General features: G+C 39.8%; 1 protein-coding gene across 2 annotated transcripts in view; it reads right to left on the bottom strand.

Annotated features, from left to right (window-relative positions):
* The window catches only part of GALNTL6 (polypeptide N-acetylgalactosaminyltransferase like 6), a 1,184,120-nt gene that overhangs the window by 191,173 nt on the left and 965,630 nt on the right, over window positions 1–27,317 (bottom strand). For both annotated transcript variants that reach the window (XM_034661384.1, XM_034661383.1), the window contains exons 7-8: window positions 12,081–12,266; window positions 7,236–7,419 (exon numbers count right to left, since the gene is read on the bottom strand). In XM_034661384.1, the coding sequence (XP_034517275.1) occupies window positions 7,236–7,419; window positions 12,081–12,266 (370 nt within the window). The remainder of the gene's footprint in view (window positions 1–7,235; window positions 7,420–12,080; window positions 12,267–27,317) is intronic.

The raw sequence follows: 27,317 nt of genomic DNA on the forward strand, positions 1-27,317 counted from the left end.
GTGGGAAAAGGACCCAGAAAACAGTCATCACACATGAGATGGAAAGATGAACTCAGGACACCCATTTGGGAAGCAAGCAAAGTGGTTAATGGTTGAAAGAATAGGTAAATGGACAAGAAAAAGTCATCAATGTATTCAGAGCTCCACAATTCTTTGACACATACAAGCCACTTGCTAAGTCTTAAGTGTTGCGGGTTTATTGATAACTGTTGGATGGCGCTGGAGGTCTAGAGGTGATTGGCTGATTCTGCCCAGGGGTGCTTGAGATGAAAAATTCTGTCTCAAGTCTGGCTGTGAAGGGGCTAACTAATCTGGCAGTAGTGAAGCAAGACCAGGAGTAAGCTTTGGAAGTCCAAGGTTCAAGAGATGTTACCATAGAAAAAGGACAGGGGCTAGTTAGAACAGAAATCATGGTAGGTTTGGGGTTTGGGTAGACAAGAGCCAGAGTGTTCCAGGGTCCCACTGGGACCATAGTCCTGAGTGACTGGTAAACAGGGATAAAAATCTCTTGTGGGATGAAGGACTAGGGTTTCACCTCCTTTCAAAGAGTATAACCCGTTAGTTCTCCTGTGATTCAGTGACCCTTCATGGGAGAAAGTTGAAAAGTCCAAAGCCAGGCTCAGAAACCAGAAAGAGGGCATCAAAGAGCCAGAGCCGCCTCAGAAACCCACGATCTTAAGAGAGCAGGACAAAGAGAAAGAAGAGCAGGACTGCACCACTAGAATATTGGCAGTGATTGTTGCTTTAGGAATTCATTTGCTGATGCTTTTCTGGATGCGGAAGCAAGGAGAAAATAGTAGGTATCATCTTCCTGAGGTAAAGATCATTCCCCCTGGAGAGGGAGGAAAGAAAGTCATTTTCTGGTGAGCAGACCTGACAGGGGAGAAGTATTCTCACGACCTATTGGTGAGAATTGTTTATCAGATGGTGATTCCCCCAGAGACCCAGGGCTATGGCCGCCAAGGAGCCCAGAGAGAGCAAGTGATGGTGAGGGGTCTCCAAAGGGGAGAGATGAGTAATTAACAAGTTTGCTGTGAAACATCTCTGTCGTGTTACAGCATTTTACTTCAGGTTTTAAAAAAAATCTTCAGTGGGGTGTCATTCTGGGCTTTTGAGGAAGATTGCTTTTATTCAATGTTTTAATAGTTTTTAAGACCCTTGAGCCACTTCTGTTCTTTTATTCTCACCCTCTGTAGTTAGGACACCATTTAGGAATTTGACAGTATTTTTCCCTAAACATTTTGTCCTTTTGTGGTTGTCAAATATTGAATTAGATCTTGTTATAAACAGACCAGAAGCTGGCATTGTTGACATTTCCCTTCATTAGGAAGAAACTGAAAGCTGACATTTTCAACCTATCAGCCCTAGTGTGGTCTACCGGTAAGAACACAATACAGGCAACGAGGCAATCTGGTTCTTTCTTGCTCTCATTACAGACTCACTATGAGACATTAATTGATAAAACTATTTCACTTAATGGGTGCCTAAGTGTCTCTTCAAAGGAGAGGAAAAGTATTGATTACCTCTAGGATTTAAAGACTGAATGAATGAAAGAAGGCATTGATTTGAATCCTAAGAGATTGATTAAACCTAAAATTTGAGATTTGAATGAATGAATGAAGATGTCAATTGAAGTCCTGATGTTACCTCTTATTAGTTAGTTAATTTTCTTTCACTGTCTCTTTATTTGCAAAACTGGAAAAATAACAATAGCTACTTTTTCCTGTGCCACAGATTATTAGAAGGGATCAATTAGATAATGTGGTGAAGTGCTTTATATAGTGTGAAGCGCTGGACAAATGTTAGGTTCTGTATTGCATGTTACATAGACTTAACGAGTCAGGTTACTTGGTTAGATTAATTGGCTTCTGGAATAATGCGAAGTTCAGGCAAGATCTGTGGTTGAGGTATTAGAAAGCTAAAGTCCTATTTCCTTCCTGGAACTCATCACTAGACTAAATCGATGAATGTATTTTTCAACCTAATCCTCTCAAAAGTTTGAGATTACAATTGTAAAACCTCATTCATAGAGAACTAACTGGTTGGAGGGTGAGGCCAAGGCAGCTAAGACTATGGTATTTTGTGGGCCTCAGGTTGATTTTTTGAGGAAAGGGGGCAAAGTTTGGAAGCAATTACTTGGAGATCACAGCAAAATTCATGAGAATATTGACTTAGCTTGAGAAGTAAGGTATGAAAAACATTCTCCCACCCTACCAAACAGGTGGTCCTGGTTTAAAGGTGGCCCAATAGAGGCTGGACAGAAAAAAAGGGAAGAGGAGCAATACTTGATTCAACTCAAGAGGTGAAAGTGGAGAAGACCTTTAAAGTTACCTTTCTTTCTTTACCTCTGACAGGAAATCCGTCGTTTGACTGGACCCTTTTCCCATGGGGAGCCAGTTTTATTCCTTACTAATTCTGATTCAATTCAGGGAGACCAGTATTTGGTCCAAGCCCACATGGGAAAAGTTCTGAGTAAAACAGATTATCTTTACTTTCAAATTCTGAGTGAACTAAGGTGCAGCCCAATCCCCATTGGAATTTACCCAAGTGGGATGTTAAAATTTTGAATGTCAATTAATGCAATCTGTCAGATCTGACAAAAGCTCATTGCTTATTCCAGACAACAAGTAACTTTATTCTCAATCTGTTCTCATCTTTGCATTAATAAAGTGAAGCTTTTGTCCCCACCAAAGAAGAAAAAACCCCTCTTCCTCTTGGCTGGTCAGCACAAGCCCCGGACCATGGCCTCCTGAGCAGAGCAATGGCTAGATCTCATCTGGACTCGCCTGCTAAGGGCATTATTATTCATGCTCGAGGTCTATCTCGGTTAGGTAACCGGCCTAGATAAGGAGTCACTGCATTCAAACTGTGTCTGTGGACACAGGGGTTTCTCAGAGAATAAATGGGCATTTGTAGCCTGTAAAGTTAGCCCCCAAGTATAGATATCCTTATTCTTTACATTTTGGAAATTGGTGGTATATATGGGTGGAAAACAGAGAATGTCTGTCCTCTCTAGACCGTGTACAGGAGTTCCATTCATGATGACTAAAACTCTAAGTTTTAGAAGTCCTTGAGGAATTGTGGAGATCTGCCTGAGGAAGACGGACAGAATAAAGATAATTTATCCCAAGTCAAAGACAGGATACAGGTGGATTCTGAAAAATACAGCAAAGTTGAAATTTGAAAGGGCTGCTGAATTGATCGTTGAGTATTTAGACAAAAGGAAGCGTGATATCCAGGGGAGGGCAAATTCCCTAGAAATTAACTTTCTTGCTATGGTCAACAGACTCATACATTAGGGCCTGAGTCCCTGCTACAGTAGATGGACTATTTCATGCTCTCCTTGTGAATGAGTGGGGAAAGGCGGACGAGGCTGCAGGAGTAAAGTGAATTTACCTGTATTGAACATTGACATCAGTGAGCATGAACTTTCGCAGGATTCTGGAGGACCTGAAAGGCATGGGGATATTTAGCCCACAAAAGGAAAAAAAAAGTTTCTTTTTTTTTCCCTTTTGGAGGAATAAGCATAGCAGTTGTTTTAAAATACTTTTAACAGCTCTATCTTCAAAGAGGAATTAGATGTTCCTTGTACCTTAAGCAGGACAATTTGGGGTTGGGGAAGCAGATTTCCTAATGTAAGGGAAAAGGTTTCTGTCAATCAGTCTAATGGAATGGATTGTCTTTTGAGGTAGCAAATATTACTTTCCTCACAAGTTCAAGAAGAGGCCAGTCACCTTTCTTGGACATTGTCTAGTGGTTGTTTGTATTAAAGGGAAGTTGGATAAGATCATTTCTTCTGGTCTTTTCTAAACTTGTAGATGCTGAGATAAGGTTGGAGAAGTAAGTTAGTGGTCAGAAAGTGAACAAACATCTTCCTCTTCGTCATCATGACTAAAGGAGCATATTATGTCTTGTCACACAGGAAAGGCCTGGGATTAGAGAGAAACCAGGAATAAGGAAACTTTATAAAAGCCACAAATAGCAAGAATTTCCTAAAACCATCACATCATGATATAAGCCATCTGAAAATGGGGGGAGGGTACTGCATTCTTTTTTTTTTTTCAGAAGACAAGAATGTTTTTCAGATGTATTCCATCCAGTTAGAATTGTGATTGCCATATAATAATTTGAACTACGAATACTGCATTTTCTCTCATATTCTAGGAGCAGTCTGTCTGAAAACCAGATCCTTTTGCACATGTGAGTAAATCTTTTCTTAGTGTTCAAAGCTATCTCCGAGTTTTCCTTTTCTTCCCTAGTCAGATTGTTGAAGGCCTTGATTCCCATTTTAGGAAGTGATAGATTTTGAGTTCTTCTGGCCATGTAACCTATATTGAGAAAGATAGTTTATACCTTGACCCATATATGCATTATAACTGAAGCCAAATATTTGAGAAATAACAAGAATACTTATGCATTCGTATAGTATCCTGAAATTGTCAATTCAGTTCATTAATAATTACTGTTCATGCCCCACTCATTTCACAGGATTTGCAGATGAAAAAAACCCCACTACCATCGTCAATAGTTAGTTGCTGGAAACTCAAATAATGGCAGAATAAATGAGAGAATGGAGGCTTTGCCACTTAGGACATTTGATAAACTTGTTACAGAAAGATAAAGTTTGCATATACATTGCAGGAAAAGTCCTGAGGTTTGCAATGCATTTACATAGTCTTTACTTCCTTTCTTCTTGTCTTTTCAGCCTCGTTTCCCCGCCTCCCAGAGAAAACTACATAGCCCTTGCGGAAGCCACTCGAAATATGAAGTCCATGGGAGAGATATTTAGATAGACTGCATTCACTCCGTGTATCTTAAAGCTTTACATCTAGAGAAGCAAGTTTTAGCCTAAAGCACGTCTGTCTGTTTACGAACACATTCAGGTGACTATGGAGATAATGGAATTGCTGAGACACTGCTCCTAGCTGCTTGGGTAACCATTCTTTTATTATCAGGAAGGCAAATGCAATTTTTAAGATCAAAGTGGACATCTCTTGGAAGCTACATTTATTACAAAAGGCTGAAGTGTCCACATTCCTAGGAATCAAAGGGACTGAAAAGCCAGAAAAGCAGTAGCATTCAAGAGGCGAATGCAATCTTTGACGGACAGCAACCACCGGAGTCGGTGACAGGAACAAGAGGTAATTTAATTCTGAGAGTTACCAACTCTGCAAGCTCTGGGGTTAAGCAAGGTGCCTGATACGGTGATCGCCACAGCCAGGGTCTGCCTGGCAAACACTTTCAACTGCCAGTGCAGGGACTGAGAGTACTTTCATGGTTTTCACCATCTGAGATTCCCTTGGGAGCAGTTTGAACCCGTTTCTGCCGAGAATAGGAGCCCCACTCAGCCACTGCAGGGGCAGTCGAGTAGAAGGTCATTTTAAATCAGTCACTATTAAGAGTATTTGGAAAACTATCATGGATGAATTCTAGCCCTGAAAACATGGCCGCCTCGGAGAGTAGCAACCAGACTGTGGCCGTTCCCCTGTCAGCTGCCATCTGATGGCAGTTCCACCATATTTAGGGTCCTTTTGTATCCTCCCCCAAGCCGCAACCTGGCTTCAAATCCCACCCCCTCCCCCAATAAGCCCCTTTGCCAAGGCTTTCCAATAGTTAACTTCAGGAAACCCTGAGGAACATCTCTCCAGCTGGGCCCTCTTCAAATGCTTACTGAAAACTCCATCGCTAAAGAACTTTTCTAGTAGTTTTGAATATCCTTGAAATCTTGGCCAAAGCATTTGGAAGAGTAACAACGGGCCTTTATTATTTCTTCTCAAAAACTCTCCAGCAGTTTCAGAGTAGGAAGAGGCCTTCTGAAATTCTGGATACTTGATAAGTGTGCTTCATATTACCAAAGAAATCATTTACCTCTCCCTTTTCATCAGGCTAATGCCTTCTGAAATCCTCTCCGCATTCCGGAGAGGTTATCTTTCCAGAGACTAGAATTGCAAGAAGCGTTTTCCTGCTGTTTCTCACGTATTTTTTGTGGTTTAAAGGGTTAGTGTTACAGAAGTGGTTTTCCTACTCGGGAGCTTTTCCACTGCCAACTTTTACTGCCCATATTATTAATGAAAAGACAATATTGATTTTAACACATTTTAAACACACCCTTAGAAAGTATGCAAAGCCTCAGTCACAGATATTCTTCTTGTCCTAAGAAAAAATATATTATAGTTTTAAAATTTGTGAAAATTTTAATGTGATCAAAAGGGTGAAGCAGGAGAAATAAGTAATAGTACGCATTGGGCAATCTCTGGGCTAACTTGTGGAAAAAGGTCACCATTCCCCATTACTGGTCCTAAGAGCTGGTCAAACTAAACCAAATATATATTTTTTTTCTTTTTCTTGACATGCACAGTTCTCATGACCACACTGAAAAAAGAAAAAGGAACTTAACTTTGTAGAGACCAATAGATGATTGTAAATTCCTATCTATATAGAGTTTATTTTTTTATTTTTATTTTTATTTTTTAAAGATTTTATTTATTTATTCATTCGACAGAGATAGAGACAGCCAGCGAGAGAGAGAACACAAGCAGGGGGAGTGGGAGAGGAAGAAGCAGGCTCATAGCGTTAGAGCCTGATGTGGGGCTCGATCCCATAACGCCGGGATCATGCCCTGAGCCAAAGGCAGACGCTTAACCGCTGTGCCACCCAGGCGCCCCTATATAGAGTTTAAATTAATGGCAGGGTTATCAAAGATTATTTACACCGGATATATCGTTTGGTTGAATTCCCCAAGTTTAAGTTATGGGAGCACCTACTCAAAAACACTGCCTTCTCTCGTGATTCCCAACAGGGTGTAAACAGAGGCTTAAATACCGCTTTGTACTTTATATCATTTTCCAATAAGAGTAAAGTAAATTAGTTAATTTAAATGATTCTTTAGGGAAAAAGCAAAAGAAAAGAGAGAACTGAGAAGAAGAAGAGAACGTCTGAAAGGGAATAGCTGGGGACTATGCATTTTCAGTGAACTCTGCCTTTTTCTGATTCTCACGTCTACACACTTCCTCTGCTGCTTGGCGAAGTTTGGCAACGCACGATCCACGTACTAGTGCAGCTTGTAATTTGCTACAACTTGTAGGTCTGACTTTCCTCCAAGGTGCGGATATTGTTGCCACCTGTTTCCATCCATCTTATTAGAGATAATTGTCCTCATGGGTCCCAAGCCGACACGTGCCTGAAATGAGTTACCTGCCCTCTCTCCCGCGGCCCCTCCCTCAGCCGCTACTCACTCGAAAGGGTCGCTGGGATCTGCCCTCTGGAGCTCTGGAGGGATGGGGATCCGTTTGTAGTACATTTCCCAGTCGAAGGCGCCTCGCATGGCGTCCCCAGCTTGTGCCTCATACCCAAAGTGATTGTGGTCAATGACATCGATCATGGGGCACACGATGGTTTTGTGGTTTAGTGCAATTTGGTCTGAAAAATGAAAGCACAAAATAGGAAATGACATGCCTGCCAAGGCCATCTATCATTTTTCAGCCAAGAGAAGCCTACAGATCCTTCCTAATGCAGGGATGCTGCTTGCAGCCTGGTTTCCCCCGGGGTTGTTAGAGCACTTTGTGAAATCTCTTCCAAGGCTGGACTTAACGTGATGGGACAGTGATTAGGTACAATTAGTGTTGTCGTATTTTCCTTTAAGAAAGTTATGTCCCAGAGAGACTTGCAGAAGTCCATTTAGCTCTACCCCGTCGCATTTTTGCTCTGACCTGTCCCCAATCTGTCATTTTACAGTGCATCCAACATGCGTGGAGAATAAACAGTACTTGTGTTCCTTCAAGCATACAGCGGGAGCTTGCTGAGAAAATATCGTCCTGCTTTCTGGGGGGTCCAAAATGTAAATACTTAACTTCATGGTTCTTTTATTTAGCCTCTAATCTTAGGAGGGTCACGATGGCTGCTCCCCCACTAAATGCTGACAGATCGCACACAGAATTCTCTGCTCTCGGGCTTACCAGAGATTTTGCCAAGGTCTATTTTGCTATCGTCCTTTGACATACACTCTGTTTATCAAAGCTATATGTTTTTATCTTTTCTCATTCTATCCAAAAATGTATTAGATGGCCTGATACTACTGTTACCATTCCTGCTACTAGCAAATTCTTGAGCAACTGCTAAGGGGTTTATACCCTTGCTAGTTCTCATCCTCCTAGCAGCCCTGTAAGGTGGCTGCCGTTGTCATTCTCAATCTACATATGAGGATACTGAGCTCGGAGAAGTTAAATAACTTGTCAGAGGTCCCTCATCTTTTGAGAGTAAAACCCAGGATGCAACGCCTGCTTAACAGTCCAATCCTAAAACCCGTGGTCTTTCCAGTTCTCCATGGTGCTTCTCGTGTGATATCTTTTTCAGTCCCAGCTACTTCCTTTTCCATGTGGATATTATTATTGTGAGACTTTAACAGCACAGGGAATTGGCATTTGCACACTTTGCCTCACCTGGAACAGCTACAGCTGACGCAGAGTTGACTGTCGAATAACACGAGCTCAAACTGCAAATGTCCACTTATACATAGATTTTTTTCGATATAGGACAGTGATGCAAATGTATTTTCTCTTCCTTATGTTTTTCTTAATAACATTTTATTTTCTAGCTTACTCTGTTGTAAGAGTACAGTATATAATACATATACCATACACCATGAGTGTCAGTTGACTGTTTATGCAACTGGTAAGCCTTCTGGTCAACTGCAGGCTATTGGTAGTAAAGTTTTTGGGGAGTCCAAAGTTACACGTGAATCTTCGGCTGTGCAGGGTGTTGGTGCCCCTAACCCCTGTGCTGTCTAAGGGGCCAACCGTATTTCCTCCCAAGAATGTGCACTCGGTCGGTATTTATTATAACAAACATATTGTCTGACAGAACTTTTAAATGTGGACATCTGCTTTCTGGTTATTTGGACAATCTGATGTGGCATGTGGAATAAAATACATTTAAATATCTTAAAAAACATATCTTTTAGAAAAAATGAGGTTTGGTTATTTCAGTATTATTATTTTGATGGCCCTGATAAGGCAGGGTGGGGGAAACCACAGAATCCTGTAGAAGATCTCCCCTGAATATTTACATGCCTGCCTCTTCCTTCCTTCCTTCCTTCCTTCCTTCCTTCCTTCCTTCCTTCCAACTCAACAACTATCTATTTATTTATTTATTTATTTTAAGATTTTATTTATTTAGTAGACAGAGTACAGCCAGCGCGAGAGGGAACACAAGCAGGGGGAGTGGGAGAGGAAGAAGCAGGCTCCCAGTGGAGGAGCCTGATGTGGGGCTCGATCCCATAACGCTGGGATCACGCCCTGAGCTGAAGGCAGACGCTTAACGACTGAGCCACCCAGGCGCCCCTCAACAACTATTTATTGAGTAGAAATTATATGCTTGCCACTTTTCTAGGTTCTGGGAACACAGCCGTGAATAACCACCACAAAAATCCCTGTCTTTAGCAATGAAGCAAAGGCAATCAATATACATAATAAATCTCTAAATTACCTAGTACGTTCGCAGGTGATAAATGTGATAGAAAGAAGATGAAACAGGGCAAGGGGAGTATGGAATGCTGGTGTGCGGCAGGGTAAACAGCACGGCCCTGGGGGGGCCTCTGAGAGCCTGGAGGTTACCTTCCTATTATTTCAGCTAATTGGTAGACAGAGACCCCAGCACTATTTCAGGTGATTGTTCAGCAAGCACCCTATGAGCATCCATTTGCACCTGGGAAAGTCTTGTAACGGGTTTTAATCTTTATCTAAGTGGTGTTTCCCCATAGATGTCTTTGGCAGAAGAGGCATCATTGCTGTGTCCAAAATGTCTCCCCTAGCACCTCTGCAGGTATTTTAGTATTAAGGTTTCAGTGACTTTCTTCAATCAAATTCAGAATCAGGTTGATTTAAAAGTTCCTTGACCAACAAGGAGTCCCAAGGTGACCCAAAGAGAATGAGTCTGTTAAATTAACTGTCAACTCTCCCTTCAAATTTCCTTTCAGCTCTCATCCAGCTGTTCTAGCTTGGGGTGAAAGCAGCATGACTAATTTTTCATCTAAGGCTTGTGCCTACATTTCAATTTCCAGGGATCAAACAAACAGACTCTTAATGGGAAATTGAAATTCAGGTATAATCCCAAGGTGAAAAATGAACCAAGAAACTGTGTGGCTCCGCCTGTTTTTTCTTTTTGGATGATGTGTCAGGACACTGATGGAGGAAAATAAAAAAAGATAGTGATCCTGAGCTTGAATCATTTCTTATCCATCAGGCCTGCAGGAAATGAAATGCTTTAATGAGAAAAAGTGGGTTTCTCTTTATTTTCTCTCTCTCTTTTTTTTTTCCTGTTAGATTCATATGAACAATCAGAGGCTTGATAATTGGCATTTAGGAATTGCTTTGGTTCATAAATAAATTAGGCCTTTTGCTGACTTCCTTGAGTATTCAACACAGTAGGTGAAATTCAGTTTGCAGGAATCTCACTGTTGCTGATGAAACTCTTAAATTGCTATGTCCTTGGACAAGGTACTTTTAATTAAAAGCTCAGAGGAGTCTCTGGCCATAGGAGCACTGAGACATTCCTGTTGATTACGACGGCTGGGCAGTCGTCTGTGTAGGTGCGTGTGGATGGGGGATGTGGTGGGGTGTTAGTTGCTGGTCATTTCCTGTCTTAAATCCTACACAGTTTCAATTGATCCCCCCCCCCCCACATCTTTCACTAATGGAGCTTTGCTGGTTCTAGCTGAAATCCTACACAGTGGTCAATAGCACATCATTCTTTCTGAGGCAGCCTATTGTAAAGGCGGTTTTTACTGGCTTTAGCTCCAAGGCCAGGGATATATTTACAATAAAAGTTGATTTAGCGAAATCTGGAAGAATAAGAAAGAGTACAGTATGTGCACATCAAGAACTTTTTAGAAACATATATATTTTTTTCAGGCTGGCAATTTATTCCTCACCCACTCCTGGACTTTATATCTGACTTCATGGTGGAATAAAAAACAAAATAGTCAAGCTCCAACTGAGCCACACATGTGTTTTCTAGCCTGAATGACTCTTAGTTCTTCCATGTTTCTAACAGTTCAAGCGTGATGTGACAGAGAGGCTTCTTCTTTCCCAGCTCTGAGACATATTGTGAGCGTTAGAGTTGTGTCACCTGGATAGTAGCTCTGAGTGTTTGAGGGGGTCCTCTGTAAACTTGGGGGATTATATATTTGGGTCTCTAGACCAATGCCAGAAGTGGAAAGGACAACTGGCATTATAAATCCACAAAAATGTCAGGGCACTTGAACTGTATTCCGGGACTGAATAATTTTCTTTCCTCGTTTCTTAACAGTTCTATAATAACTGTTAAACTGTGTGTGTGTGTGTTTGTATGTTTTAATATTACTGTATAGTTTTTTTTTAAGATCTTATTGATTTATTTGTCAGAGAGGGAGCACAAGAAGGGGGAGCAGTGGGCAGAGGAAAAAGCAGACTCCCCTCGGAGCAGGGAGCCCGATGCAGGACTCCATCCCAGGACCCTGGCATCATGACCTGAGCCTAAGGCAGATGCTTAACTGACTGAGCCACCCAGGCGTCCCGAGATAGTGTTTTTAAATGCTTTTTTCTTTTAGTATTTACCCAGCCACTGTAACTACAATAAAGGAGAAGGTCTCAACTAAATGAAACCAACTGAGGGCTTCAGAGGGGTGGGGGACTGGGATAGGCCGGTGATGGGTATTAAAGAGGGTGCATATGGCATGGAGCACTGGGTGTTATATGCAAATAATGAATCATGGAACACTACATCAAAAACTAAGGATATACTGTATGGTGACTAATAAAATAAAAAATTATTATAAAAACATAAACTAAATGAAACCATTTCAAATGTTAGACTGCAGTTCGTAGTACCTAAAATGGCAATTTTAATGCAGTTTTCTAGTTTCCTGTTTGTCCTCAGCTGTGGTTTAGACAGAATTCAAAGCTCTCGCTGTAAAAACCATAGAAAGGATCTCTCGCCTTTGTCCATTGCAAACTGAATAGAAGCAAGCCACACTCCCTCTGAAGGAGGGAGATTCCCCAGGCCCTGCTGGTCCCCAGAAGGCCACCATCAGTATGTGTACTCACTAAGGAGCGGGGGCAGCCAGTTCACGTTGACCTCGCAGTGGGAGTCCAGGAACGTCAGGACTTCTCCTCTCGCCATAGATGCCCCCAAGAGGCGGGTCCGGATGAGCCCTTCCCTTTTCTTGGTGCGAACAATCCTTACTTTGGAAAATCGGGCCATATATTCTTCTAACTTATCCTTCAAGTGTTCTAGGAATGAAGAAGAGAATGTAGAAAAAGAACACAAAACATTAATTGCAACAGAATTATCCGTGGGTGTTTATGCATTAAGTGTACGTGGATGATGCATCTGAGCTTACGTCCGTTTTTCTCCTCTCTTCTCCTCGAGAGGAGACACTAGTAAGATTTCATGCCCAGAGGTTTTTCTTTCTTTGTACTTTCCAAAAATCTTCATAAACTGCAAATACTGCCCTTTGTTTGAATACTAGAAGACACAGACCCAGGAGAGCTGTACCATGTGATTACTGTCGGCCAGCTGCCACCATGCTTAATCCTGGCCAGCCTTCACCATGATGGGCATTGGCCCTCTGGCTCCTGCTGTGTAAAGTCAAATGAACATTCCAGCATCTGGGCTCTTTTCAACAAGAGGTCTCTTTCCAGCAAAGCCATGCCTAGTTTCTGTGTTTTGAAAATAATGCATGTAAAACCACAAGAAAAAAATCATATCTCTCAAATCAACAAGAACCAAACAGATTTTCCCCCCACAGGGTAATAGCAAACTAACGAAGATGTTCAGCATTTGGCTTCTGATTTGAAGTGTAAAAGTGACCGACTTGCCATTAAAATGAGATGTGAAAAGAGGAAGGCAGATAGATACTACATAATCATTTTGCACTTAGCTATTTAAGATTAGAAAACAAAAATCTAGAAATGTCTGTTTGCCTAATTAAAAACAAACTGTGGGAACCAAATCGAATCAGATAGCTTATTTACAGAGAAAAAAGATCCCCTCCTGGCTGTTATAAAATGCATCAATATCCTAGATCTTTAATGCCAAATAAGTATGTCTGGTGTCTACTGTGGAATTTGTACTCATATAATTTACGTCCTGTGCTTTCGTTCTCTTGTATCTAAAACATTAGGAGGGCTTTGCTGGAGTTTCTAACAAGTAACGTCTAATATTCACAGAAACAGAATCTTAGTATGCAGTATGTTCTGTAGTTCCACTTTCAAACTTTCTCTGCATGTGTGCAATCAAAGGCAATTTTATTATGAAGTTTCCTCCTATGATCTGTAGCAATAGGGATTTACATAAGGATTTATGATTCCCTTCCCTGCAATCCAATTTAATAGATGTCAGAATTACTCATGTTGGAATTTCTTTATACATAAGCCTTTATTTTTATTTTTATTTTTATTTTTATTTCTTCTTATTAATGAAGTGTTTAAAAAAAATCTCAATTTCCAGGGTGGCTCAGTCTATTAAATGTCCAACTCTACTTTGGCTCAGGTCAAGATCTCAGGGTGCTGAGATACAGCCCCGCATTGGGCCCCTCATTGAGCATGGAGCCTGCTTAAGATTTTCTCTCTCCCTGTCCTTCTCCCCTTTCTCCGTTGTGCGTGCATAGGCTCATGCACTCTCTCTCTCAAAAAACAAAACAAAACAAAACAAAAAAACCCCAACAACTCAATTTCCTTTTTTTCTGACTGCCCCATAACTAGGCTTTACAAATAGATCAAGTAAAAAGCTACTTAGTTTTCTAATTTTTCCTATGAAAGAATCCTGGTAGGTTCTTTCACAAGAGTGTTTAAGCACAAAATAGGTTTCCTTCTATTTTGTTCTTCCTATAATGAACAGAGCCATAGAGATCAGACTACAGAAAGCAAAGATTACAGACTTGAAGTCTGAACAGACCTAGGTGGGAGGTCAGTAACAGTGCAATATATGACTATATATGAAATATATTCTCTTACCCTGAATTTCCTCATCTACAAAATACAGGGAATCAGGAGATTTTCTCCTCTTGGAGTGTGGTGGGGAGGGTCCTGCTTATGGTCAGGGACCTCACAGCGCTCGTTTAGTAAGCATTCACTAAGTCAGTAATTGGAGACCTCCTAAGTCACATATTCTTATGAAGAGAAACAACAGCATTTCTAGCTAAAGAAATGCCTTTGAATGCTCAGCCTGAAAGATGAAAAATCTAGAATTTTTATTTCTTGGTGAGATTTTGATAATTCGTCATCTTCTATTTATTGAAAATTTAAAGAATGAAGGGTTTTGGCCAGCAATCAATGAGCACATACAACTTTATGGTGGGATCGTAGTTTCTCAACAGAAAGGCTGGCTGCAAAGTGTCTCCACCTCTTTGAGACAGGCGTGCCGTGCCAAGGGCCTACCTTCTGCCCCTCTCCTCTTTGCTTACCCCTCCCCCGCACCCCTCTGTGCAAACTGCGCAGAAAGATTCCAAAGGACTGCACAAGACAGTGCCACCTGTGAATAAGACTGGAGCTTTCTAACCTGTCACAGAAATAAAGCAGAGATCTGCACCATAGTCTTGCAAGGAAAGGCAATGAGTAAGTGGCAATTGATCAGTCCCAGAGCTCTCTATATGCCAGTCTCGAAAGACTTGCGTTTGGTCAGGGTCTCTCGCAGTAATAAACATTTAAGAAGATGCCATATCTCACTACTGTAATTTATTCAGGCTCTGAAATCCTTCCATATCTCCAACGTACAAGCTGGTGTCATTCTATAAGTTGTAAACTGGTTGTTTGGACCACAGAAACAGTGTCTCCTGAAAACTGTGTCACAACAGTCATTGGGCATGGAGAAGAGTGAACATTTGTTAAACCCACCCAGTGCTCGTTTGTGTTCTTTCATTAAGCCTCACTGTTCTTTGGCAAGAACCACCATAAGGACACTTGGTCTCGGCGGTCTGGGCGGCAGGTACTTCTTTCCTCCCTGATTCCAAGGACTAACGGGGCCTCTTGGGGAGAGGAGGACTAATTCTCTGTAGCTGCGTATGAGGATATGGCTGTAGAAGGCAGTTACTTCCCAGGTGGTCTAACTTGAGAATCAAAGGGTTGTTGATCACCTGGGAGTGGTTGTCCCAACTTTGGGCTTAGATTTCCCTACTTTTTAGTTTATACGAAATTCTCTGAAACTTAGTGGGGGACTATCTCTACATGTCTCCTCTCTCCCTCTATGCACATTATCTGATTCTGTGTATTTTTCCTCAATCAAAGCCCATTTTAACATACTAAAAGAATTGTATGGTATGAATCCACAAAGCACAAAGGGTTTGACCCCAAATAGAGTCCCCTAATTGCTCAAATCAATTCTTCTAGTTTGAACTTTGCAGTAATCATTAGGTTGCTTTGCCTCAGAATAATGATCCAGTTGACTGCCCTTGCAAAGGGTTCATTCTCTTTCAGTAGCTCAGTTGTAAATTCTAATTACCCATAACTCACAATGAAGACAGGTATCATCAGTCTAATTAGCAAATTAGACTCTCATACAACGGAGTTACTGGGGGTGGTGGAGATGGCTTTAAATTAAGAACACTTTGTATTTCTTTTGTATGAACAATTTCTAGATTCATTTCTGAAATATTACTAAATTTATTTTAAACATGATTTTATATGATTTTAATTCAAGCACAGTGTCTTTGAAGATCCCTTTTGAGCTTTAATTTTAAATAATGACAGGAGAATTTATGGTATTGTTATAAAGCTGGCAGATTTCTTTAGGGACTATGAGACATTTGGGGAACCAGTAAAATGTAAGACCGCTAGTTAAAACCCACTAAGTGGTATCCTGACGACCTGGACAAGTAAACACAACTTCAGATATGCTAGTTTTTCTCAGGGTTTATTGTATCATTGTGGGGCAATAGGGAATGAAAAGTACTCAAGTGAAATTTTGGTGTCTTGCTACTGTGAATATGAAATTTAGCAGTTTTCTCAATGAATTTTCCCCTTTTTCTAGAGATTTCCCTTATGCTCCATGAACTTATATGGAGAATATACCATTTGAATATTTAATGTTAGGGGTAGCAATTAAACACTAAAAAATCACCTTAAATTATTTGCACAGTCAAGAGTTGAGGACATGAGTTCTAGATATGTTGCTGACTGACCACATACCATGGGGTGAGTCACTCCACCCCATTTAACCTCATTTTCCTTAGCTATAAGGAAGGAAATATGTCCAGTTGGTCTTAAATATTCCTTCTAGTTCTATGAATCTATGGTTTCCCACTGTGAAGTTTTACTTACAGAGTAGATCAAACCAGATCAACTACCTAGTTTTTCCACAAAAGCACCCTAATGGTTGGTATTTTGGTGTTTCTTTGGGCTATATCTCATTTTTGAAAGCAAGAGTCAAATCAAAATAAAGCTAACGCATATCAAAGATTTAGTCAAAAAGTAAACTCCAGGGTATTTTCTTTGGTCAATACAGCATCTGTCTAATCTCCTGTGGTTCACTGTCTGTAAGACTGTTACTGATGTCAAAATAATGACTTTGAAGCACTGTAAGTTCATCAGAGATTTACATCTGTTCAATAAGTTATGATTATTATGTCAGAAAAAATATAGTAACAGAGTTTAGACAGCTTTCTAGTCTACCTCTGAGGAACCGATCCCAAAGGGACCATCTAGTGACTATCAATATTATAGAGCATGGCCAGTGTGTCCCAAGTGGAGGACCCACCAAAGGCCAAATAAACAGCTGCCCTGTCTCAGTGGCTCATTGAGGCTCAGTAGCTTGTTCACCAGCCCCTTCTTTCTCCTTTGAATTCCCTAATTTACATCCCAAGGGGAGAGCAAGAGGGGCAAGGAGACACTATGTATCTGGAGATAGGGATTTCTATATTTAATTATATACCTATGGAGATGAAATATCTTTGATGTGTATACTTTGGTGTTGGCAAATGTAGTAGAGCATGACTTTAAGATCACATAGAATATGTGCTGGTTGTTAAGAGTTCTGAAATGTAATAGACTATAAATACCCAGTAACATAAATATCTTCCTTTTCTGGTTAATCCTTACAACAAAAATATACTATTAAGTACAATGCTCAGTATTCTGGATAATTTGAGGTTATATCAGAGTGACAAGAAGTACTTCACCATTAGAGAATATGTTTTTCTATTTCTATTCCTTTTTTTTTTAAAGATTTTATTTATTTATTTGACAGAGACAGAGACAGCCAGCGAGAGAGGGAACACAAGCAGGGGGAAGTGGGAGAGGAAGAAGCAGGCTCACAGTGGAGGAGCCTGATGTGGGGCTCGATCCCACAACGCCGGGATCACGCCCTGAGCCGAAGGCAGACGCTTAACTGCTGTGCCACCCAGGTGCCCCTGTTTTTCTATTTCTTAAACCAATTGGCATATGTTGTATGTTTATGTATTTATTTTTATTTTTTTAAATATTTTTTTATTATGTTATGTTAGTCACCATACAGTATATCCTTAGTTTTTGATGTAATGTTCATGATTCATTATTTGCGTATAACACCCAGTGCATCATGCAATATGTGCCCTCCTTAATACCCATCACCGGCCTCTCCCATTCCCCCACACCCCTCCCCTCTGAAGCCCTCAGTTTGTTTCCCAGAGTCCACAGTCTCTCATGGTTCATTCCCCCTTCTGTTTACCCCCCTCTTCATTCTTCCCTTCCTTCTCTTACCAATCTTCCTATTTCTTATGTTCCATAAATGAGTGAAACAATATGATAATTGTTTTTCTCTGCTTGACTAATTTCACTTAGCATAATCTCCTCCAGTCCCATCCATGTTGCTGTAAATGTTGTAAAATTGTTCTTTCTGATGGCTGAGTAATATTCCATTGTATATATGGACCACATCTTCTTAATCCGGTCATCTGTTGAAGGGCATCTATGTATGTGTATTTTAACCCAAGTGGCAATGTTCAGAATAACTCCCTCCATAGCAGGGCCTGTAGAGACTTTTTCTACAGTCTTTAGGAGAAATACAGGCATACCTCAGAGATATTGGAGCTTGGGTTCCAAACCACCACAAAAAAAAAAAAAAAAAGCAAAATTGCAGTAAAGCAAGTCAGAGGAATTTTTTTTTGTTTGTTTCCGAGTGCGTATACAAGTTTTATTTAAACTATAGTCTATTAAATAGGCAATAGAATTATGTCAAAAACAATGTATATACCTAGTTGAAAAATACTTTACTCCTAAAAAGGGCTAAACCTCAGTGAGTCATTATCTTTTTGCTGGTGGGGGGGGTCTTGCCTTGATGCTGATGGCTGCTGACTGATTAGCGTGGTGGTTACCGACTGCTGGGGTGGCTGTGGCAATTTCTTCATATAAGACAACAGTGAGGTTTGCTGAAACAGTTGACTCTTCTTTTCACAACCCATTTCACCAGAGTGTGTGATACTGTTTGATAGCATTTTACCCACAGTAGAACTTCATTCGAAATTGGAGTCAAACTTCTCAAATCCTGCTGCTGCTTTATCACTAAGTTTATGTAATATTCTAAATGCTTTGTTGTCATTTCAACAATCCTCACGGCCTCCACACCAGGAGTAGAGTCCATCTCAAGAAACCACTTTTTTTGCTCATCCATAAGAAAAAACACCTTTCTGTTCAAGTTTGATCATGAAATAATAGAAATCCAGTTCCATCTTCAGGCTCTACTTCTAATTCTGTTCTCTTGCTATTTCCACTACATCTCCAATGACTTCCTCCAATGAAGTCTTGAATACCTCAAAGTCATCCATGAGGGTTAGAATTAACTTCTTCCAAATTCCTGTTCACATTGATGTTTTGAACTCTTCCCATGAATCACAAATGTTCTTGATGGCATCTGGAATAGTGAAACCTTTCCAGAGGTTTTCAATTTACTTTGCCCAGACCCATCAGAGGAATCACTATCTATGGCAGCTAGAGCCATACAGAATGTATTTCTTAAGTAATAAGACTTGAGAGTTGAAATTACTCCATGATCTATGGGCTGCAGAATGGATGTTGTATTAGCAGGCATGAAAACAACATCAGACGAGATTGGGCGTGTTCAGGGTGGTATGGCCATAGACTGAAAATAACATCAATCTCGTTGCCTATCTCCATCAAAGCTCTAGGTTGACTGTCAATGAGCAGCCATATTTTGAAAGAAATCTTTCTTTTTGAGCAGTGGGTCTTAACGGTGGGCTTACAATATTTAGTAAACCATGTTGTAAGCAGATGTGCTGTCATCCAAGCTTTGTTGTTCCATTTATAGAGCACAGGCAGAGTAGATTTAGCATAATTCTTAAAAGCTTAGGATTTGAAGAATGGTCAATGAGCCCTGGCTTCAACTTAAAATCACCAGCTGCATTAGCCCCTAACAACAGAGTCAGCCTGTCCTTTGAAGCTTTAAAGCCAGGCATTGACTTCTCTCTAGCTACAAAGATGCAGCTTTTTTCAAGAGAAGGCTGTTTCATCTGCACTAAAAATCCATTATTTAGTATAGCCACCTTCATTAATGATCTGAGGTAGATCTTCTCCAGCAGCACTTGCTGAGGGAGAGGGAGAAACAGACTCACTGCTGAGCAGGGGAGCCCGATGCGGGGCTTGATCCCACGACCTCGATCACCTTGCAGTCTTCTGTTATGGAGATGGTTTCTTTCCTTAAACCTCATGAAAAGCTAGCTTCCAGCTTTTCTTCTGCAGCTTCTTCACCTCTTCCATGCTTATAGAATTGAAGAGAGTGAGGGCCTTGATCAGAATCAGGGTATGTGGTGGCTGGTTTGGTCTTCTACATGGACCACTCAAACTTTCTCCGCATCAACAATAAGGCTGCTTTTCTTTTGTATCATTCATGTGTTCACTGGGTATCACTCTGAATTTTCCTTCAAGAACTTTTTCTTTGCATTCATAAACTGTTTGATTCAAAAGGCCAGGCTTTCAGCCTATTTCAGCTTTTGACATGACTTCCTCACTAAACTTAGTCATTTCTAACTTTTGATTTGAAGTGAGAGACATGTGACTCTTTCACTTGAACACTTAGAGGCCATGGTAGGGTTATTAATTGGTCTAATTTCAATATTAGGGAAGGGCTTCCCTGAGCTTCCCTGAGCCCTTCCCTATGTCTCAGGGAAAAGGGAGTGCCAAGTAGAGTGAGACAATGGGGGAAGTGTTGGTCATGGAGCAGTCAGAACACATATTTGTCTCTTAAGTTCACTTTATATAGGTGGGGTTTGTGGCACACCCCAAAATTGCAATAGTAACCTCAAAGATCACTGATCCCATAGCACTATAACAAATATAATAATAATGACAAAGTTAGAAATATTATGAAAATTATCAAAATGTGACACAGAGACACAAAGTGAGCAAACGCTGCTGGAAAAAAGGCCTTGATAGACTTGCTTGATGTGGGCTTGCCACAGACCTTCAGTTTGTAAAAATATGCAGCCTCTGCAAAGTGCAATAAAGTAAAGCACAATAAAAGGAGGTATGCCTGTCTACAGATTTTAAGTCTCTCATTGAGCTCCAGAAAACTGTCAATCTCTTTATTTTCTGGTTGGCCACACTAAATCTGTCCCTTTTGATAGCATTCAAATACAGACATTTCACATTATCTCTAGAACACAAAAAATTCAACCTAGAAAGCAATAGCATTTGTGAAACCATATTCAATTACCTCTATTATGATTTCCACCTGGTTCTATCTCTGAATGTCCTATTTTATATTCTTTTAACATGCAAGGCCTCTGAAGTCATTTGGGAAATAGCTGGGGACACCAAACTTAAAAATATAGACAAAATGTATTCCAGCTCATATAAAAAAAAGAAGAGACAGAAGTAGAATGTCATCTTTTTGCAACTCCTAATGAACTAATGGATCAAGGCATCAAGGGCTGCTAACATCACAAAAGGAGCTACGATCACCTAGTTATGTGCTTCCTAATGAAAGAACACATTGCTGCCTATAAAGTATTCTTGCCGAAAGCACTGAATGAATTTGATCATGCCTTTAGATCTAACAACCCATTTATAGGAAATAAAGGATTGGAGAATATGTCCAATGGCACATTAGGGGAATAATCAGCAAAATTCAAACGATGGGAAGTTCCCCAGGGCAAATGGCTTGATTTCTTCAACAAATAGACTAAAAGGAAAAAAAGGAAAGAAATGAAAAGAGAATCCTAAAGATTAAAAGATTCTTAAGAAATACAGTGTATCAACCAGTCACACTGAGAGGATCTAATATGAATCCTGATTCTAAGATAGAGTTGGGAAAATAAAAAGCAGTCTCTGATGTCTGGGAACTGGTCTGGTGCTCACAGCAAGGCCATCTTGTCCTGTGGAGGTAACAATCCCACAGGACATCAACACCCAACAAGGTAACTCAGAGACCATAATAAAGTGAGAAAAACACAAGATCACCGTGAAACCTACAAGACACCAAATATCCCCCTATCTCGGCTACAATGGGTGGTTGCTACTTTTGACCAATTTCATTTTTATCAAGTTGTGGAAAGAATTTGAGATTTTTTCCCCCCCAAAAGATTCCTTGACTCAGCGCAATCACAGGAGGGAAGAATGGGACACCGTTCTTCACAAGTCTTTTGCATTTCTGTGTTTTGTGAGGGAGGCCATGACTACCATTTGTTCCAGGTTATCTTTTCAAAGATGTTTATATAGCAAATAGATGTGGAAGGCAGAGATCATGTCTCTTCCAGAAACAAAGGACAGGTTTATTGATAAGGTTTGAAAGGTAGAGAAATGGTCTCCCTTTGTACGCTTGCTTCCTGTTATAAAAGATTTGCGATTCCTTCACTATAATACACCAAACTGCTCTTGCATCTGGGCACATTGTCCTTGTCCCTGGGTGACCTGGGGGCAAGGGGAGTCAACTCAGGCACCCTGATCGTCTTGTGGCTTCTTGTGCTGTCGCTACTAATGTTCATCGTCTCTGACCCCGGATTCTCATGTCTTCTGCCTCCATTAGACAGTGGCAGGCCAACTAGCTAACTTGTAAGTAGAGTGAAATCTCAGATTCTTTGCAGTTCTTTACAGAGCCACTGACAAAGAACTCCTCAACACTCCTTGGCAGTTTGGGAGTTTGCTGACCAGGGCGTGGAGAGAAATCTAGGGGAAGCAGTTGTTGGTAATTTCACATGCCAGACCACCCACTTTTGTACCAGCTGGGGAATATGAACACTGGCTGGATATTAAATGACATTAAGGGATTATTAATTCTTTTTTCTTTTTCCTTTTTTTTTTTTTTTTTTTTACATAGGCTCCACACCCAAGAGGGGGCTTGAAGTCATGACCCGGAGATCGGGTGTAGAATGCTCTATCAACCCAGCCAGGGAGGCACTCCCAGACTAACCACTTCTTTCCCTGGCACAGCCTAGCTCTGCTCAGCTGAGCTCCTCCTCCCCCCGCCCCATATTTCTTTCATGTTATTTTCTCTTCCAGTTAAATCCTCTCGGTATTGGAAAATCTCTCTCTCCTCGCACAAAAATATCATAGTGAGAAATAATGAGCTATGTTTACCTGGAGAATTCTGATACTTTTCTCTAGCAACTCTTAGAACCCTATAGTCTTACATAGATAACAGGGTTGGGATACTCTTCAGGGAGAGGTCTTCTCTTGGCACATCAGGGAAGCTGGGATTTACTAGGCAAGTTCCTTGTGATCCTCTATCTTTCTCTCTCTCAATCTCTCTTTTTCATCATTTGCTTAAAGAACAACTGAATTATATATTTTCATAATAGCTTTAAATGTGTACCATATTCAGACTAACAGAAAAGAAACAGAATGCCACAGCACTTCCTCATATGCCCACCTCCTGGCCCGGCTCTTACTGAGCAGTAAACAGCCACAGATCCAGTGCCCGTCATCACTCATGGAAAGTTTCCTTCTCTATGTTTTGGATTGTAAATGAGTTTAAAATCTCCCATGAAATGCTCACGTATCAAAGATTATTTGCATACCTTATGAGTAAAGGCCCCCAAAGTGAAAAAAAATTATACGTTCCACATAAGGATTAAGAACTTTTTCTGAAATAACAGTGTGTGTGCGTGTGTGTGTGTGAATGAGAGAGAGAAAGAAAGAGAGAAAAAGAGAAAGAGAGAGATCTCCAGATAAAATGTTAATTTTATTTCTCATATTTTATATTTAGAGTATATACTTTAGAATGATTTTACAAGAAGGTAAATAATAGATTATACAAAATATTTTGACATTTTGTTAATAGCCTAAAAACTGCCTATATAAATGTATACATATACTAATACCCACACATCTGTGATGCAACTTTTATTTCAGTTCATTTATCCAAATTTAATTTGTATATTCATTACTTACATCGGTTTTGAGAAAGTAATGTATAGCTGTAACAAAACTATTTGAATTCTATTTTTCCTTTTCCACAGTATTTTTTAAGGATGATTTGAAAATTGGTTTGTCTGATGTTTCAAATATTTCTCAAATAATTCATCTTTAGATTATATGATATTTTTCCAAGGATTTTGTATTTTTCAAAAGTCAAGGTAATGAAAGGACTTCTGTGAATGAATAAAAGTGACATAATCTGAATATAATTTAGAATGAGAACTTTGTATTCTTTCTAAGTTAGGCCAAATAAAATTTTCTGTAATGAAAAATTATTTTCTTTATATTATAACTTCTGGTGCTGTAAATTCTGCCTCAAAGAAGAAAAAAAATATAAATGAAAACTGGGTAAAACTCAAAGGCCTTTTCTATGTAATACAGTTGCTGAGTATTTTGAACTCACTGTAAATTGACCCATTTCAATACAATGGAAACAATCTCTGCTTTTTAATAATTTGGTAGTTTTATTAGATTTTAAACATTCTTTCTATGGCAAAGAATAGGCCACGTAGTTTACAATTTTCCATTTGCACCAACTACATGATAGCTCAGTCTAAATGCTCAAATGTAAAAATCTTACCATTAGCATAATAAACAGTTATGGGTTCAATATTACACTGTTTGACCCTGAAAATATTTAAGAATTTTGCTGAAGATAGTGTTAGGCTTTAGTCTATAAATATTAGAGAATAGTTTAATTGTAGAAAAGCATATGCATCTGTTACAGTAAGAAAACTTTACACAAACAACAGTTGAATCATCAACGTTAACATAAGAGAGCAAATCTCTAGTTTCACCTTGATCACCTCTTCCTTTCATTCATTCAGTTTTTTAAAAAAATTGTGATAAACGACACAGAACATAAAATTTACCATCTTAATTACTTCCAAGTTCACAGGTCATTCAGTAGGCTTACATGTATTCACATTGTTGTTTAGCCTCCAGATGTTTTGATCTTGTAAACTGAAGCTCTATAGCCATTAAATAACCACCCCTTCCCCCTTTCCCAGCGCTTGGAAACCACCATTCTGCTTTCTGTGTCTCTGAGTCCAACTACTCTAGATAAATTCACCCAGTGGAACCATACAGTATTTGTCTTTTTATTACTGGCTTACTTTACTCAGTATAATGTTTTCAGAGTTTACCCGTCTTGTAGCCTATGTCAGAATTTCTTTGCTTTTGGGGTGCCTGGGTGGCGCAGCCATTAAGCGTCTGCCTTCGGCTCAGGGCGTGATCCTGGCGTTATGGGATCGAGCCCCACATCAGGCTCCTCCGCTATGAGCCTGCTCCTTCCTCTCCCACTCCCTCTGCTTGTGTTCCCTCTCTCGCTGGCTGTCTCTCTCTGTCAAATAAATAAATAAAATCTTAAAAAAAAAATTCTTCGCTTTTTAGGGTGGAGTATTCCACCGTACTACTTTATCTCTTTTTGTCAGTGGGCATTTGAGTTGTTTCCACCTTTTGGCTCTTTTGCATAATGCTGCTATGAACATAGGTATCCAAATATCTCTTCAAGACCTTGTTTTCAATTCTTTTGGAAATATACCCCAAAATGGAATGACTAGATCAGATAGTAATTCTATCTTAAATTTTTTGAGATGCCACCATACTCTTTTCCATTACAGCTGCTCCAGTTTACGGTCCCATCAATAGCAGACAGGTTTCTTATCCAGTTTTAAAGTCCTTATGATCCTTTTTGTAAAATGCATATTTAAGCAAGTGCATTTCAGTGGAACATGGAGGAATACTTTAGCAAAGGTCTTGAGAGCTACCTAAAAGTCTTGAGAACTATAAAAAATTTCTCCAAAGTGACTCTTTCTAATCCACTAAATACCAAATATGCCGTAAGGAAGTAAAAGTCTGGGTACGAACAATGATGAATACTTTCAATATAGAGATTGCAGCTACCAAAGTAAGAAAGCATCATAGACACCAAAGTTTCAGGACTCAGGGGGCACCTGAGTGGCTTAGTTGGTTAAGTGTCTGACTCTTGATACGAGCTCAGGTCATGAACTCACGGGTCTTGGGATTGAGCCCTGTGTCAGGTTTCTTCGCTCAGTGGGGAGTCTGCTTGAGAGCCTCTCTCTCCCTTTGCCCCTGACCCTCCCACTCTCTGTCTCTCTCAAATAAATAATTAAAACTTTAAAAAAAGTTTCAGGACTCAAATTATACCTGGAAAGCCTCCAGACTTGTTTCATTTGTCTCACTGCAATATAGATTAATCGAGAATGCCTTATTTGAAAAGATGCTACTTTCCAGTTTACACACTCCTTGTGACTATGGAGTGAACACCATCGGATTTGCTCATGTCTGTACCAGTTCCTCTCTGCATGCCTGGCCTCCTCTGGTGTGTGGCCCAGGGCTGCTTCCAATGACCAGCAGGCCTCTTCCTTCTCTTAATCTTCTTTTTTCATTATCAGTTATGTCAGGGAGCTAAATGGCACTTCTTACTTAATTGTCTTAGTTAATGAATCCCCTCATATTTACCAATAAATCCTTTAAATATCTTCTCCTCATTCTTCCAAGAGAACTCACTCCTTATCTTTCAATGGTTCCCTTAATCTCTCAGGCTATCAAAAATGCACATTTTGAAAGATATTTATCTTGAGATATGAGGCAACTACTTTAAAAAGCATGTTTAACAAAGGAAAAAAAAATCAAAAGAACAAGTATATTTATACTTTCACCCTCTAAAGTTCTTAATGGTAAAGGTCTCATTCATGTATTTCTCAATTTTCTAGCTGTTTCAACAGCACCTTCATGTATTCTGCTGAATATCAGGTCATGTGATTTTAGCACTGTTTTTGTACTCCAACATCAATGCTACTGTTAATTATGGATTTATTTGTACCCACATGCACATTCACTGTTTGGCCAAGAAGAATTTTGTGAGCTGGTTGGATTCCTTATGACCATCTCTAAAAATTGGGACTAAGAGTAAATTTTTCCCATAAAAATAATTAATGATTTTCTGTAACAATGATTTTCCTAAAACAAACTCAGGATGAGAAATGAAAACTCTGGGCCTAAACAGTTATGGGGTGACGTGAGCCACATCAACCAGGCTATTAATAAGGTGAAGTCACGGCTCCCAGTGAAATCGAATACGTATCAGATCAGCATGCTACATGGAAATCACCTCTGATTTTAAGGGATTGCTAAATTCGCTTCAGCAATTTTTAGAAAACTCAAAGTGATAAAAAACAAAAAACAAACCAAAGCTGGGATGCCTGAGACAGGGAGAAATTGATCTTTCCACAAGCGAAAAAGCATAAAATTCAGGTAGAACAAAAAAACAAAGACAAATAAATGAAAATGCCATATACCAGCATGGATACCAAATGGGAGCAATAAAATCTCTGTCCTTTTGAAAGTGCTTTCAATTCTGCATTTCTTCCAGCTGAAAAAAGTCCTAGTATGATTCACGTATACATGCTAAAAGCCATTTTGTTTTTCTTCCGTTTCCTTAGAAGCATCTACTAGAATTACTGGGTGACAATGTTTCATGGGTAGAATTATAGGGACCTCAAATTAGCATGTGTGTGTGTGAGTGATTGAATAATGTCACCAAGAACTGCCAAAACAGCCATAAAACCTGTGGGGTTTGGCTTGACTTCACAATAAATAAAGACAAATTGAAAAAATTCCTCTAAACTATTCCTTAGTGTGAGAAAAATGCTATGTCAAAATTTCAATTTAGATGAGACCAGAACTAAATTAAATACCTGGGAATTGGTCCTGTTCCCAAGGCTACCGAAACTCCAAGTTTCTAACAATATTCTTGTACTGCAGTATAGAAGGAGGCATGCAGGAAATGGGCTATCTGCCCTTGTTGAGGAAAATTGACCTGCTAAAGGTTATGTCCTCTCAAGGAATTGCTCCATTTCTTGATAATGCTATTATATAACAGAAGGGAAAGGGACCATTTAAGATATTGTTTTG

Source organism: Ailuropoda melanoleuca, chromosome 5 (genome assembly GCF_002007445.2).
Source record: "Ailuropoda melanoleuca isolate Jingjing chromosome 5, ASM200744v2, whole genome shotgun sequence".
Taxonomy (NCBI): Eukaryota; Metazoa; Chordata; class Mammalia; order Carnivora; family Ursidae; genus Ailuropoda; species Ailuropoda melanoleuca.